Genomic DNA, 12,219 nt, shown 5'->3' with positions numbered 1-12,219 from the left:
GAAAAACAACTTAAACTCCTAAATGGGATAAATTTAGTTATATTCAGGTAGTATATGGCATCTTCCTAGAAAAAAAAAAATCAGTTGAAACACTGAAGTTCTCATAAATCTTGTTGGGCTTCAATTGACTAAATTGATGTTATGGACCTACAACCCTAATGATAGAGTGTGCTGGTTTTCAGATGATATATACTCTTACTACAAGAAGATAAAAATAATAAAATTTTATTTGGGAGTTGACCACAGAGCTTTCTTCTTCTTCTTCTTCTTTAATTTTTTTTCTGCTCAACATTTAGAAAAGCAAGTTTTTAAAAGTTATATTGAAACTTGTCATTTCTGTATATATTCAACAGACTGGATTAAGCCATCTGATTAGGGAAAGTTGTTTTTATTTTCTGACATTATTCCTTTTCCTTTATGATCTGAAAACAGAGTAATGTGTTTCAGTACTGTGTTCTTGATGGTGACAGAACTTTTCTCCTCTCTTTAGCCAAATGATTTCTTTTCCAACCCTTACTGCTATATCATTTTGCACCTTCAATAATGAATCCAGCAGCACTCTGGATCCCTTGGCTGGACACTTTGTCTAGCAATTGGGACCACCTAGTCATAGGTATCGCCAGTGGTATACCCTCTTCAGGAAGTCAGAATTCCCTTTTTAGTTTACTTACTGTGCTGCTTCTGCTACCTGGTAACACTAAAATCGACTGTTATTTGTCTATGTCAGCACCCCAGAAACTCTTGCTTGAAAGACATTTAAGTTCATGGAATCTCAGGTTCCTGGTCTGTCCAACCAATGAGTAATTCCACAGAAAATTTTAAGGAGAATGAACTAAGACAATGTATGTGGGAAAATCCACACTTTTAGTTTTGCTTTGGACTGAATTGGTATTGTTTTAATATTTATTTTTGTAGCGTTCTCCCCCCCCCCCCCTTCTTCTATTCTGTACTGATCTTATGCTCCTTGATGAGCCTTTATAACCTCTCATAGTTTTCCTCAACACCATAGTCTATTAGTTTTACACACTTCTTTTTTTCAAACTTTTCCTTTCAATTTGATTGTATCACTTAACACAGACCATAGCTTCAGATAATGCTATCACCCTCAGGAAACCAAAGCCACAGAGACTGGTTTATTCAGATAAAGAATGGCTGATGGTAGCAACAGATAGAACTTGACTTTGTAGAAATGTAAAATAGTTTCAGTTTTCAGGATGAGAGGAAAACAACACAGATAAGACCTGTAAAAATGCACGTTTATTCTTGAATTGCTGAGTTTGGATATTCAATACCATCTATAATGCTTTGTGCTAATTATGCTCTCAATATTCAAGAGAAGTAAAAGAACACATTCCCAACTATAAGTTCTCAGTACCTGGAGTGGCAAAGCTTATCTTCAACAATGATTTAGTCAAGGGATACTTTTTCATAGGCCACTAAAAAAATTATTAAGGTATCATAGTTCACCATTATATTCACATCTGTGTTTGCCTCATCCTGAAATATCGCTTATATATGAACGTTAAGCAGTAGATCTCTTTAGAGATAAATTGTTTTTCAGAGTGAATTACGAGAACAATAGAGAACTTTGTCCATGAGATTAGCACAGATATTTAGGGGGAGAAAACAGAGCTATTCTTTAATTTCCCCTAACCTCGAATAGTAAATATTTCACTTATTCCATATTATTTCTAGCACAACAAATATATTAGTACTTTGACTATTTAATTTTTATTCATATTCACAGCATTTCATAAATAAAGTATGCTTCTGTCTCTCCACTGAGTACTCGATAGCTACTAAAAAAAAAAAATCTACTGCTTTGTCTTTGGCATATGGACAGTAACGGGTCTTGTTCCTTGTTGTCACATTTATTTCTCCTCAGAATATGAAGAAAATTAAAATTTTGTTGCAAACCTAGAGCTTTCACATATAAGGAAGAAAATTTCTCCTCTACTGACAAAATAATGTCATTTAATTTTAACTCAGTGTTTAATTAATTGTTTTGATTTCTGCTGTTGACTATAAATGTGATTACAGTTGAACAGAAAATTATTTTAAATTGTAGAACTGAAAGTTTTGATAGGGTTTTTAGGATACATCTCTTTGCTTCCCATAGAGATATTATCTTTTTAAAGATCTTCAAGGTCAGGCATTCTTCAGTAATATGATGGCTGAGCAGAGTATAATTTGAGTACTTATTTTGTAACTTTTCACTGTACAAGTACTTGCAAATGCTTTTCACTTGTCACTATCCTGGAGAAATTGTACCACATTTGTAAACAGTAACACTTTTAATAATTTCAAAGGTCAATCAGTTGAAATTCTGATTTTTTCCTTAAAAACTTTATTTTTAGCCATAAAGAAACAATGTAGAATTAAGCACAAGTATAGCCCTTTCTTGTGTGTATGCTATAAAATATAAATATGTAATATATTAAATATTATTGATATTAAATATTAAAATATTTCTGAAAAGAAATGGACTGATATGCTAAAATTATACATGCAGTATTCTATAAAATCTATTCATATTGAAATGTTTTAGAATAATTTATGTAGCAACAGAGAAAGTCTGTGAGCACCTTGGCTAATCTCTTCAGTCTCAACACTTCCTGGCCACCCCTCCGTACCCGAGTGTTCTGTTTTCCCCAGCAAAAGCAGTCAAGAAGCCCAACAATAATTCTATCTGAAATGTTTTCCTAGGTTGGTGATTTGGGCCCTTCTAGTTTACAATGCTACCAACAATGCCAACTTAGAAGGAAAAATCATTCAGCAGAAACTCTTAAAAAACAATGAATCCCTGGATGAAGGTTTGAGATTATATACAGTGAATGTGAGGCAACTGGGTAAGTGACTTTAAATTTTTAATAATATACTTTTTATATGACTGTATATTCTGTTTTAATTAATGTGTTATTAGTTTATGTAAAAATATTTTTTTTCTCCTCATGATGAAGTTTATCATATTGGTGACATTGTAACAGATGGGTGATATAGCAAAACAAACAAATCAGCTCAGTACCTATGAATCCAAGGGAATGAAGGAGGCAGTTGAGAATTTATCCTTTATTTTAGGGGCATTTTATCGAAATACTGAGCATATGAGCAAAATGCCAGAATAATTTTGACCATCATTGGCTTCAACTTTAGGGATTAAAAAAGTACATATTATGTGCATATGGAAACTTTAATGAGGTATTTCTTATTATAAAACATCTCCTCTTACATTCCTTGTCTTTGTCAATGATACCACTGCCTTTGCAAGAATAGGCCAGAAACCTGGGAGTTATCTTGAACCTGGAATCAGTTCCTCCCTGGACACCCTCCACATGCTAAGCTCCAGCCCTGCATGTGGTGCAGCTTGCCCTTCCCAGACATATCTTGCTCCTTTACAACTTCTTTCTGTGGCCATAGTGTTCTCTACTGTCACCGTCTACCTGATTATCACCTGTGTATTTTTAAAGATAACTCCAAAGTCACCTCTTCTATGAAGACTTTTGTGACATCATCACATATAAACAGGCATCACCACCTTTGAGCCTCCACATCATGCTGTCCAGAACCTAGAGCGTCATGCACTTTAGAACACCATCGTATTTTACTGGCTTATTTATATTCTTATATGTATTTTAGTTAAACAATAATCTCTGGCTTGAGACCATGTCTTATTTTTCTTTAACACCAGTACTTCCCACCTCTTCCCAGAACCCAGCACATTCTCCAGCATTTGAATACTTGTTGAGGAAATGAATGAATGAGTCTTGATGGGAATATTTTCAAAAAGTTAATGTGCAAAAATATGGACAACAAAAGTAATTGTTCTAATGTTATGATATGAATGCAATTATGGTATGATTAAGTACATTAGTAGAGAACAAGAGAAAATAAAACTTTGGCTCTTTTCCTTCTATATACTCAGGAGGTCGAAGGGAGGGGAGAGCAAGTATTCCTCAGCTTCTAAGAGTGATTGTGACTGGGACCAGAATCCCAGTGGAGTATAGAAGCAGGTCTCTCCACGTCTGTACAAAACCACCCGTCTCTGTTGTGTCAGCATACGCAATTAGAATTCATAGAGGTGGGCCGGCCCAGTGGCGCACTGCTACAGTGCGCCGCTTGAGAGCGCGGCGGGGCTCCCGCCGAGGGTTCAGATCCCACATACAGACCGGTTCCCGCTCACTGGTTGAGCGAGGTGTGGGCGCAACACCGAGGGGTGCGATTCCGTTGCCGGTCCTGGTCCGGTACGGGCGTGACACTGAGGGTTGCGATCCGTTGCTTGCGATTCCGTTGCCGGTCCTGGTCCGGTACGGGCGTGACACTGAGGGTTGCGATCCGTTGCTTGCGATTCCGTTGCCGGTCCTGGTCCGGTACGGGCGTGACACTGAGGGTTGCGATCCGTTGCTTGCGATTCCGTTGCCGGTCCTGGTCCGGTACGGGCGTGACACTGAGGGTTGCGATCCGTTGCCGGACACGAAAAAAGACAAAAAGGAAAAAAAAAAAAAAAAAAGAATTCATAGAGGTGGATAAATGCAAGTAATAATAATAACAATGATAATGATAAACAGTTTCTGAGCCTCTGTGGGAAAATACTTGCTTCCTAACAAATGGGGCTTCTTGAGGAGGGAGAAAACAACCTGCTGCCTTTTCACATGCAGGAGTCACCACAAAGCAGCAGCTTGACAAATGGTAGAATATTACCTAGGAACCCAGGGAGGACCTTCTCTGTCCACAAAGGCTGAGGAATTCCAAGACAACTCTCTCTGCATACCTAAACATTTAATTTATGCCATTTAATTTAATCTACATTTTATTGCTTTTCTGCAAGTGGGTCTGTAGAAAAAGGGTTTTGCTAATTGGATTTTTTAAAAAAGGTTAGAATCTGACAATTTTAAAGCTCAAACTATAAATGGGAAAGTTACTTGAATTTTCATATGGTGGCTACAATACTGATTCCCAGTAGCCCAGTATAGCTTGCTGTTTTTCAGTATTGAAATACAAGATTTTATTGTTGTTGTTGATATATTGCTGTTACATCAATATTTTTTTTTTGAATGCAAACTCTGAATAAATTATATCATGACACTTACCCAGAGCGTTTTCAAACAGAAGGTGGGATGATTTGAGGCTGAAGGAGTGAGGGTAAGACCTGTGGAACTGGCTTGCATGTGCCTTCCAGCCATTCCCCCAGCAAGCTTCCAGGCAGTGGATGCCATCTGAGCAACTGGAAAATTTTCCATAAAATATGCTCACAACTCAATGATGACACTATCAATATACTATTTTATAGGATCCCTCCCCTTTTAAAAAGGGTCAAATTTATTTTGAATTTTTCCGAATTGTCTTCATTTCTGTACTGTTTATTTTTTAAATAAAACTTTTTACTAATATTACCTGCTGATGAATTACATTAGGATGATAATGTATGTTTCATGTTTATACTTGTATAAGTGTGTTTTTTACATAATGGTTTTGTAAGATGTAATAATTTTTGTGTCTGAAATGTATTGAATGTTTATTTTTCCTAATTTCTACATTTTTGTGAATTTTGAACATAAAACTCTAATACAGTCATCTGCCACATAGTGACATTTCAGTCAGTGACAAGCCACATATACAATGGTGGCTGGAACAATAGGCTATACCAAATAGCCAGGTGTGTAGTGCTATCCAGGTTTGTGTAAGTATACTCAGTGATGTTTTCACAATGAAGAAATCACCTAATGATGCATTTCTCACAGGAAATAAATACCTAATTTCCAGCATTGTCATTTTGCCTTCATCTAGCACCTCTAACTTAAAGAATAGGTGAATACTTCTCATGTTGGTTTTATTTTCTTGTAGGTACATGTGCTGCTGTGGAGGAACCCAAAGGCTTTCACTGGCCAGCCATCGCACCCTCTGAATATAGCCTTCCTTGTCCAGACAAGCCTGGCTTTTTCGCTTCACGGATATGGTAATAACTTTGGTTGAGTCTTGCCAGCAAAGCTCCATGTTATCTACCTTCCCAGGATTACATGCGCTACATTGTATTGGTTGTAAACAAGGGCAGGAATCTCTGTGTATGCTGAAATTATACATTCCTGGGGGCTAAAGATAAGTTAAACAGGCTACCCAGAAAGGCAGTGTTTTCCTCTCAGCAGTATACTAACTGAGCCCTCTCCAAATAAAGATTGGAGAATTTGGAAACCAGAGGGTGTTACCAGAACAAAGCCCCTTGCACATAGATGAACCTAGCCAGCTCACAGCCTTGGAACAGGCACCTGAAATTCCAAGACTTTGTAACTATTTGGTGTGTTTATTGTTGAAGGAGGAGAGAAGGCAAAGAAGGAGTAAAGACAAGATCCAGGCTGGGGCAGTCTGCGGATGGAAATTGTTAGGGAACAGTTTCCCCAAATGATTAACAGAAACCTCAGAGACAAAGCAATTGCAGGGATTCAACCAGTAGCAAGTCAAATCCAGTTCTTCACCTTCCACCCACTCCCAGTTAGAGTTTTCTTGGGGGAAATTCAGAAGTAGAAACTTCCTGAGTGTAAATAACTTTGCATGTACTGCCGTGTTTGACACTTGGTAGGGAGGAAAGAAGGGGGCTTTAGAGATTTATGGACTGGAGTTCAAAATGTGACTCAACCTCTTCCTGACTGCCAGACCTTGGAAAATTCCATGACTTATCTAAGTTCATTTCCTTATTTATAAAATGTGGATTATAATTTGCTTTACAGAATTATGTGAAATCAAAATCAGATTTTACCCGTAAAGTTCATAAAGCAGTACTTGACCAGTGTATCCTAGGCTAGCATAAAAGCATATTGCTAGTATTTCGTTTTCCTGGTGTATGCTACTGATTTTTTTTCCCACTATATATTTTAAGTATAAGTTTTATTTCCATATATACAATTTTATTTTGAAATGAAACATAGATATCAAGGCAAATTCTAAAACTTATTTACTGATTTTGTCAATTATAACATCATTTATGCCAAACACTTGAGATATCTTTTTTGTTTTATAGTTATCACAACTCTGCCAACACATCTTTAGCCTACTGGGGGCTCCCTGACGTCTCCAACTGTTCAAGTAAGTGAGCAATCTTTCTTCAGTTTGCAAGGACAAAATGAAATGACCTCATACTTCATGGTTTTCATTGTCTTCAAATGTGTTTTTCTGCTGTGTGATACTTTTTCAATACTAAAATTCAGTCAAATGCTTGTTTCACTTACTCAAGGTAGAAAATAATTTTTTTCTTCGTTCTAACTTTCTGTTCTATCCATTTTATACAAGATTTAGAATAGGAAGGAAATTCTAGAGAAGACTTAAAAATAATATGTGAATTGATACTTGTATCAATGTTTTGGACTTTTGTATTATTATTATTATTTTTTGTCTTTTTTTTCGTGTCCGGCAACGGATCGCAACCCTCAGTGTCGCGCCCGTACTGGACCGGGACCGGCAACGGGATCGCAACCCTCGGTGCTGCGCCCACACCTCGCTCAGCCAGTGAGCGGGAACCGGTCTGTATGTGGGATCCGAACCCTCAGCGGGAGCGCCTCCCATCTCAAAGGCCCCACCTTTCAAATACTATAATTGGATTTCACACCCTCTTATCACCATTACAATGGGGGTCAAGCTTCAGAGAGTTTTAGGGGGACATTCAATCCACAGCACCAACTTTTTGCTGTATTCATTATGTAGGAGATTAAAAATAATAAGGAAATTCTAGGGAAGACTGAAAAATAATATATAAATTGATATTTATATCAATGTTTTGTACTTTTGTATTATTTTTAAATAGCAAATATATACAGTCATGTGTCAACTAATGATGGGATACATTGTGAGTCTATTAGTCTGTTTCTGTTGCTTATAACAGAATACCTGAAACTGGGCAATATATAAATAAAAGAGGCTTATTTCTTACAGTTTTGGAGGCTGGGAAGTCCATGGTTCAGGGGACACATCTGGTGAGGGCCTTCTTTTTGGGAACTCTACACAGAGTCCCATGGTGACAAGCTTATCACATGGCAAGAATGGGCTGAGCAAGAGTGGGCTAATTCTCATTTTCTCTCCTTATAAATCCATCAGAACTATGTTCATTACGCCATGAATGGATCAATCCATTCATGAGGGCACAGTCCTTACAATCTAATCCCATCTCAAAGGCCCCACCTTTCAAATACTATAATTGGATTTCACACCCTCTTATCACCATTACAATGGGGGTCAAGCTTCAGAGAGTTTTAGGGGGACATTCAATCCACAGCACCAACTTTTTGCTGTATTCATTATGTAGGAGATTAAAAATAATAAGGAAATTCTAGGGAAGACTGAAAAATAATATATAAATTGATATTTATATCAATGTTTTGTACTTTTGTATTATTTTTAAATAGCAAATATATACAGTCATGGTTGCTTAACAACAGGGATACATTCTGAGAATTTTTATTAGGCAATTTCATCATAAAATGTACTTATATAAACCTAGATGGTACAGCTAAGCTCTGTGATATAGCCTATAGCTCCCGTGCTACGAACCTGTACAGCACAGCACATTACTGTACTAAATACTGTAGGCAATTTTAACACAATAGTAAGTATTTGTGTATCTAAAAATATCTAAATGTAGAAAAGATACAGTAAAAGTACAGTATTATAATGTTATGAGACCACAGACAAATGAGTATATGTGGTCCGTTGTTGACCAAAACACCGTTATATGGTGCACAACTACTTATTCAATGATTTTGAGGACATTTCTCTTAGAATGATACATGATCATTGTTCCCTCAAGTTATTTGTATCTTACTAAGGAGAGAAGTTAGTCTTTGTATACAGAAATATTATTGCCCTGTAAAGATGGTGAGATGCGGCATACACACAGGAGCCCTGCTTTCTTGCTTCGACTATAAAGTGTAATATCACATTATACATTGAATTCTTGGAAATGCTCAAAATACACAGGTAAAACTTCTTATGTTGTTTCTTCTGCCTTTTTTTAGGGGAAGCAAATGAAGTTGCCAGTCAAATTTTAAATTTAACTGCTGATGGTCAGAACTTAACCTCAGCCAACATTACCAGCATAGTAGAACAGGTCAAAAGAATTGTAAATAAAGAAGAAAACATTGATATAACACTTGGTTCAACTCTAATGAATATATTTTCCAATATATTAAGCAGTTCAGATAGTGACTTGCTTGAGTCTTCTTCTGAGTAAGTATTTTGTGTGTGTGCGTGGAGAATAAAATTTATTGGATAAATGTGTTGTTATATAATTTCTCACTATGTGAGTATTTGGGCTCAGACTTCATAATTCAAATCTCTAGAAGATGCATTGATAGTTCTGAAGGTCATTCACAAAGTGAACTTAAAAGTTCTCTCTCTTTTTTTTTTTTTCGACAGTATAATTTTCAAAACGATTAGAGTTGTCATCTGGGAAGATATAGAAATAACCCCAGAAATACATAATCAGTACTTCCTTTTTCATTTGAAAAATTCTAAAAGTTTAGTTAACTGAGGTTGTATGTAACTCAGTCACTGTAAGTCCTATAAACTGTGCCACACACTGTCACAGCTATGTGATCATTGTACTTCTGAAATGAAAATGCCTAGGGAAGGTGAAAACGTACCTATTTTCATACAATTCAGTTTGTATCCAATTATTTCACTTAATGTATTAATATTTAGATGTTTAATTTTAAATTTTCTTTCCTGCATCCACATTACTTTGATGAAAATTTTATGTTTGTTGAAATGTGTTCTCTAATTTACTGTATCCTACATAATAATAATTACAGACATTTTTACAGTATCTTGCAGTTCACAAAACACTCTTACATTATTTCCTTTGATTTTTGCTAAGTTGTAAGGTAGACAGGGTATTCTTTCATGTGAAGAAAGAGAGAATAAGACAATTGAAAAACAGTATTTGTTCAGGTTGATTTAGTTGTTGGCTTTTCTTAAAGCAGATATTTCTCTTGAGAATGTATCCATCACTGTGATTCTGTGTTTGCACTGATATTATTGTGGTTTAGGGTAATTTTGTTGGTATTCATATTAAGATCAGAAAATTTAAAGACAATTTTACTTGATTTGTATTTTGCCGTACAGCAAAACATGTGTGTTCAGTACCTAAAACATTGCATTATTTAACAGCGGTATTTCTTTCATTTCTTTAGAGCTTTAAAAACAATTGATGAATTGGCCTTCAAGATAGACCTAAATAGCACACCACGTGTGAATATTACAACTCGGAATTTGGCTCTTGGTGTATCATCCCTGTCCTCAGGGACAAATGCAATTTCAAATTTTAGCATTGGTCTTCCAAGCAATAATGAATCATATTTCCAGGTAATGAACCAGTGGGTTCTTTATTTATTTATTTATTTATTTATTTTTTATTTATTTATTTTTTTGTCTTTTTCCGTGTCCGGCAACGGATTGCAACCCTCAGTGTTGCCCCCGCACCGGACCGGGGACCGGCAACGGGATCGCAACCCTCGGTGTTGCTCCCGCGCCTCGCTCAGCCAGTGAGCGGGAACCGGTCCGTATGTGGGATCCGAACCCTCGGGCGGGAGCGCCGCCGCGCTTCCCAAGCGGGGCACTATCCAGTGCGCCACCGGGCTGGCCCAAAGGGTTCTTTATTTTTAATGAATTAATTTGACATATAAAAGCTTGCTGGTCACTTAACAGTTGCTGCTCCAAGGAGATCTTGGTCCAGGAAACGGCAGGCAAGCCCAAATGCTGGCTAAGTTTACCTATAGCAGTAGCTATAAGGTATTGTGGAGGCACAGAGGAGGTATACCTTATAACCTGCATGAAAGGGATAGACAGCTTACCATGTACAAAAGGTGATACTGGGGCTAAGTATTAAAAGCATGAGTAGGAGCCACTATATTGGGAGTGAGGGTGAGGATCAGTTCAATGACAAGAAAGAGCTTTATTAAGGGCACACAGGTAGGAAGAAGCATGGGCATTCTCTTCACCAGTACTTCTCAAACTGAGTATTAGAATCTCCTGGAGGAATTGTTTGAACAGGTTGCTGGGCTCGACCCCCCGTGTTTCTAGTTTAATAGGTCCTGGGTCAGTCCCTGCTATTTGCCCTTTCAGCAAGTTCCCGGGTACTGCTGACGCTGCAGGCCCGAGGACCACACTTTGATAACCAACAATGTAGAAGTCTGGGGGTGTCAGGCAGCAGTGAGGCTGGGCCAGCTAGCTAGGGCCAGGTTAATGGAGACTCTTGGATGTGTTAAAGTGAAACTTTAGCAAATAATTTTTAAGTTTTTACTATGTGTCAGACAATGCTAGCCACCAGGGCAAATAAAATGAATGAAGCATCATTGTTGACCTGGGAAAGTATATATGTGAAGCATAATACTTCTTTAGCTGTAGAGATAGACCACATTTTCAATGTTTATATTAAAAATATAAAAATTCTGAAATTAGGATACTGGAAAAACTTTTTTTCTCCTTTAGACTAGGGGCTCTTTGGGGTAATTCTATTTCACATTGTAAGACTCAGTCTCATTCCAAGACCATCCACTCTCTTTGGCCTGAGTTATGGTTTCAGGAAAAATGATACCGAGAGTGTTCATAAAATTTCAGCTGTTGCCTCTTTGCAGAGATAACTCAGTCTCTGAAATCAAGCTAATTAACTTCAGTCTCAGTTTAGTAGTAATCTTGCACTAAGTGTTTTGAGAAAACTTCAAAATCTGGTAATGGTAAATCTAATAAATCTAATTCTTATACTTAAAATGTTGACTAATTTGTAAATTTCTCAGTTTGCCTTAGTTAAAATCAATGCATTTTCTCATTTGCCGCACATGCAAATCCTGCTGAGATCTATGGCTCTGTCTGTAGAGGATTTGTTCAGTACTTGCAGTGACTGCTGTAGAGATAGAAGGAAAACCTGGTCCTAGCTAACTTGATGCTTGGTATTGTTTCTCACTTTAGCATGTGGAGTAAAGTTATCATTACCATGTAATTGTGATTACTTGACCAATACATCTGTGTGTGTGTGACAGATGGATTTTGAGAGTGGACAAGTGGATTCACTGGCTTCTGTAATTTTGCCTCCAAATTTACTCGAGAATTTAAGTCAAGAAGATTCTGTATTAGTAAGAAGAGCACAGTTTACTTTCTTCAACAAAACTGGACTTTTCCAGGTAAGCATTCATTAATTTATTTTTAATTGCAAATGAAGTTTCTTTGCTCAAAGGTAAAAAT

At 37.0% G+C, this 12,219-nt stretch overlaps 1 protein-coding gene across 2 annotated transcripts in view; it reads left to right on the top strand.

Moving 5' to 3' along the window:
• GPR126 (G protein-coupled receptor 126) overlaps positions 1-12,219 on the top strand; it is a 134,827-nt gene that overhangs the window by 88,089 nt on the left and 34,519 nt on the right. For both annotated transcript variants that reach the window (XM_008566244.1, XM_008566243.1), the window contains 6 exons: positions 2,707-2,849; positions 5,842-5,953; positions 7,010-7,074; positions 8,997-9,207; positions 10,173-10,344; positions 12,018-12,158. In XM_008566244.1, the coding sequence (XP_008564466.1) occupies positions 2,707-2,849; positions 5,842-5,953; positions 7,010-7,074; positions 8,997-9,207; positions 10,173-10,344; positions 12,018-12,158 (844 nt within the window). The remainder of the gene's footprint in view (positions 1-2,706; positions 2,850-5,841; positions 5,954-7,009; positions 7,075-8,996; positions 9,208-10,172; positions 10,345-12,017; positions 12,159-12,219) is intronic.

This window comes from Galeopterus variegatus, unplaced genomic scaffold (assembly GCF_000696425.1).
Source record: "Galeopterus variegatus unplaced genomic scaffold, G_variegatus-3.0.2 Scaffold230, whole genome shotgun sequence".
NCBI classification, from domain to species: domain Eukaryota; kingdom Metazoa; phylum Chordata; class Mammalia; order Dermoptera; family Cynocephalidae; genus Galeopterus; species Galeopterus variegatus.
The sequence above is the reverse complement of the archived record's forward strand: the minus strand, read 5'-3'. Positions and strand labels throughout refer to the sequence as shown.